At 35.4% G+C, this 4585-nt stretch overlaps 2 protein-coding genes across 6 annotated transcripts in view; one reads left to right on the top strand and one right to left on the bottom strand.

The window, feature by feature from the left end:
- The window catches only part of LOC106883429 (dixin), a 64159-nt gene that overhangs the window by 12920 nt on the left and 46654 nt on the right, over window positions 1–4585 (top strand). For all 5 annotated transcript variants that reach the window (XM_014934433.2, XM_052974996.1, XM_014934435.2 and 2 more), the window contains exon 2: window positions 86–261. In XM_014934433.2, the coding sequence (XP_014789919.1) occupies window positions 181–261 (81 nt within the window). In that variant the 5' untranslated portion in view covers window positions 86–180. The remainder of the gene's footprint in view (window positions 1–85; window positions 262–4585) is intronic.
- LOC128250260 (uncharacterized) overlaps window positions 1–4585 on the bottom strand; it is a 35544-nt gene that overhangs the window by 27568 nt on the left and 3391 nt on the right. The window lies entirely within an intron of this gene.

Genomic DNA, 4585 nt, shown 5'->3' with positions numbered 1-4585 from the left:
TATATATATATATATATATATGAAATTAACAAAATTATCATTCCTTTTTGTATTGACTTAAATTCATTTTTTTACTTATTTTCAGGTAAAAGAGATTTTGAGTGTTTGAAACAAATAAAATGACTAACTGAATAGAAGAGCTATTGTTATAAATTTGAAGGAGTTTTATAAACTGAAATTATGTCAGCCCATGTTTTGTCACCATCAACTTCACAGGACTCATCACCTGGTTCAGACAGTCCAGTTTTTATGGAATGGAAGGTCAGTATTTTTTGGGCCATTACTGTAGTTTTATGCATATTCTTTACACATTCTATTCTGTTCCTTCTACAGATAGTAAATGTATATATTGGTATTTTTAATTCACTTTTTTTAATGAATGCACGAAAGCAGTAAATATCAGAAGTATTAGCACATTGGATGAAATATGTTGAAATATTTCTTCCAGCTCTTTGTATCCTGAGTTCAAAATCCCACTAAGGTCAGTTTTGCCTTTCATCCTTCTGGAATCAATAAAAAAGAACCCACTGATCTAGGATGGTGGAGTGGCAGAATCATTAGAATGCCAGGAATAATAATTTGTAGTATTTATTCTGGCTCTTTATGTTCTGAGTTCAAATCCTATCACAGTGTTAAGCAGATAGAAAGGATTGAAACTTTATCATGTGCAAATTTATAGTTAACTGTGGATAGCATTAGAGCAAGCCATGGTATCCAACCTATTGAAAATAGATAATGCATAATGATGATTCTGATAGTTATTATTATTATTATTGCATCATTCAATAATTTACTTATTAAGGCAATTGTTGAGTTAATTAGATATGCTGTATTTTAAATAAGTGGATTTCTTCATTTATTGTAATATTGCAAAATATGTTTCCACTGGTACTATGTAAAAAGTACCTGTGTCAGTGCCACGTAAAAAGCAGGTGTACCAGTGCTATGTAGAGAGCACACCTGTGCTGTCACCATGTAAAAAGTATCTGTGCCGGCGCAGATAAGGAAGGGCATCTAGCTGTAGAAACTCTGCCAGATCAGATTGGAACCTGGTGCAGCCATCTGGTTCGCCAGTCCTCAGTCAAATTGTCCAACCTGTGCTAGCATGGATAGCAGACGTTAAACGATGATGGTGATGATGTGTGTGTGTGTGTGCGTGACAGGCTTCTTTCAATTTCCAGCTACCAAATCCACTCATAAGGCTTTGGTTGGCCCAAGGCTATAGTAGAATACACTTGCCCAAAGTGTCATGCAGTGAGACTGAACCTGGAACCATGTGGTTAGGAAACAAGCTTCTTTCCACACAGCTATGCCTGTGCCTATATATATATATAGAGAGAGAGAGAGAGAGAGGAGGAGGGGGGAGAGGGCTTGTTGATACCTAGCATATAAATGCCAAATATGAGTGTAATGGGTTTAGGATTCTTAGTAATGTCAGCACTTTTCAGCAAGACACACCACTTAGCAAAGTATTGGTTGCAAAGAAAAAGTGAAGAGAGTTGCTTGTTATCATATGCCAACTTGTGGTTATCAGCTGGTAGAATTGTTTTAACTGACTTTGTTACAAGCAACATTTTCATAATAAATTAAATCAGCAGAAGTTTGCTCACATTGTTTTAATAACCATTTTGTCTCTGTTTTGGCATGAAAGATTTTTGTTATTATCTTTTATTATTTGATCTTGAGCACATGAGGCATGAACCACCAGCTTCATATTACTGTCTTTATATTTGTGTTGCAAAACTGCTCCTATGCTGTATTCAGAAGCCCCAGAAGCTACAACAATCTCTGCTGCAGGATTGCCGAAATTTATATTTTTTTAATATCTTGAAATGCCTTTTCACAGTTATTTGACCAATTCCATTAGGTGTCTTTCTTTAGCAAATTATTAAGTGGAGCTCTCAATTTATATGTTTGGTATGTAATTTTGATAATAGTTCATTAGGCCAAGGAAAGCTTGTAATTTAATATTCACTTTGTTTACTTTTGCATGCACAAATTTCCCCTTTTTGGTGTCACTTCTACTTTTTGTTGAGAAAACTTTAGAATTTTTTTTGTTTGACCTACCTAACTTTGCTCTGCAATATGAGCTCTTGTGTCCTACTTTTTGGCAACTGTAACATTTTTTTGCGTTTTGAAAGGACAATCATTCCTGAAATGTAGGTCTCCACATCTGTAGCATGGGTTTGGCTTTAACATTTTTTTTTTGTTTATACCCTCCCAGTCAACACACTTGTACGTGTGAGAACTCCTCTTCAGTTTTCTTTACATCCTGATGTAAGTTTATCATTCTTTGACACTCCTCTGCAACTGTCTTCAGGGTTAAGCTTTGGTCTGCTGGTTTGAGTTTTGTGAGTCTTGCATGTATCTCCACATCTTTGTTTGCCGTAAGCCCTTGTACAAAAATGAGGCACTTAAACATATCGGGTTAGTTCCTTCAGTTTAAACCTTTCACACATCTGGTTTACAGTCCTCGCATATGTGACAAAGTCTTCATCCTCTTTTTTAACTGGATTCCAACACTCCCATCAAGTGTTAAATAGGGAACTCTTATCACTGAATATTTTTGATAGTAGTTCGACTGTTTCCTGGAAACAAATTTCACTAGTTTTTTTTCGGTCGTATGAAATTGCAATAATTTTCATGTTCAGCCGGTGCCAATTTACGTAATAATAGTCTTAGTTTTTCGTTGTCCATCCACGACTTGCAATCTTCCCTGAAGATTTCTTTGTTCCTTCTAAAGTACGCTGCAAATGTTATACCCGCCTCTGGGTCATAACTGAATTCTGTTATAGAGATCAATACACCGTCTGGCAAAAATGAACTTATAATGTTTCTGGATATCCATATTAATTCCAGCAACTGCTGTTTGACTCTTGGGTACTGTTGTTTTGACTCTTGAATACTGTTGATCGACTCTTTCTGCTGTTGCTATTGCACTGCAGCTTATTGTGTTGTAGTTGTTGGTGCAACTCCTGCGTTGTTCTTGCTGTTGTTTTTGCTAATAGGTCTTCCATAATTAACGACTTTGTATCACAGAAATTTGTTAACTGACCTGCGTGAGCTTCGAATCCTCGTTGCCAATATTGTAACATAGTTACTCGTCGCCAATTATTGTAGTATTACATTGTCATCAGCATTAATTTCATCATCGTCAACTTAAAACAGTGTCAATGCAGGATGGACCAATTTTTTTCAAATTACTTTCACAAACATTCACTTGTTTACACTATAACCATGTAGTAACAATAAAATATATAATGTAGCAGGGTAACAACAATGTAACAATCAATTCAACAAACTCTCCACGAACTATATACGAACCAACAAATGATATTCCGGCAAACTACCAAAACGACACCTTACAACTTCCTGTAATTAGTGCCTATTCTCTCCGTCTCTCTCTCAGACTGCTCCTGTTTATAGTTGTTTAGTCAAGTCTATTCTTGCAGGGGGTGTTGTGTCTCTCGCCACAACACACACACACACACACACACACACACCTGCATAAATGTGCATGGTGCATGGGACAGGGTGTATATGTGTTTACATATATATATATAAGTATATAGTCATATTGTGTATTTGTATAAGTTTTATGTTTATATTCTTACCTCCCAGGTAATCCACACACTTGTTCATATCTATTTAAGAGCTTCATGAGATTCTCTCATTAATGATTTTGTTTAAAACTTAGGTAAAGGAAACCTTGTATCAATCAATATACTGTATATCGATTGACAATGGGCTGGCTGACTCAGTAGATTATTGAAGATGATTGTGCTGGATTTTGTAGGAATATTATAAGAGAGCTAAGAAATAGGAATGATGAATAAAAGGCTACAATGATGTTATTTATTTCTATCGTGTTGTATGTTTTTATAAGATAATATGTAGTTTAACATCTAATGTACAAGATGATATGTGTGTATACTTATGGTGATGCAACAGTTTTTATTACTATAAAAAACTTGTAATCTTTTGCAAAGTATTTTAATGTTTATGCTGTTTTACAATTCTGCGATAAGTAATCACTGATGTGAATGTTTGTGAAAGTAATTTGAAAAAAATTGGTCCATCCTGCATTGACACTGTTTTAAGTTGACGATGATGAAATTAATGCTGATGACAATGTAATCGAGTTTGAAAATAACGAGATTGAGATTCATGATGACAAATTTGAGATTGCTGTTGATGAGGTTGAGAAGTTGAATCTGGGAGGGAAATCTTGTGTGTGTGTGTGTGTGCACGTGTGTGTTGTATATATATATATGTATATATATATATATATATAGATGTTTTTATATATATATGCATATGTGTGTGTGTGTGTGAAGGTGCATGGCTTAGTGGTTAGGGTGTTAGACTTATGATTGTCAGATTGTGGTTTCAGTCCCTGGACTAGGTGAGGCATTGTATTCTTGAGCGAAACACTTCATTTCACGTTGCTCCAGTCCACTCAGCTTCCAGAAGTGAGTAATCCTGTAATGGACTGATATCCTCTCCAGGAGGAGTGTATGTGCCACAGAAACCAGGAAAAAAAAACTGCTCCTATGAGTCTATGTCTTGGGAAGAAACTTTGTTC

The sequence above is a fragment of the Octopus bimaculoides genome, chromosome 20 (assembly GCF_001194135.2).
Source record: "Octopus bimaculoides isolate UCB-OBI-ISO-001 chromosome 20, ASM119413v2, whole genome shotgun sequence".
NCBI lineage: Eukaryota > Metazoa > Mollusca > Cephalopoda > Octopoda > Octopodidae > Octopus > Octopus bimaculoides.
The sequence above is the reverse complement of the archived record's forward strand: the minus strand, read 5'-3'. Positions and strand labels throughout refer to the sequence as shown.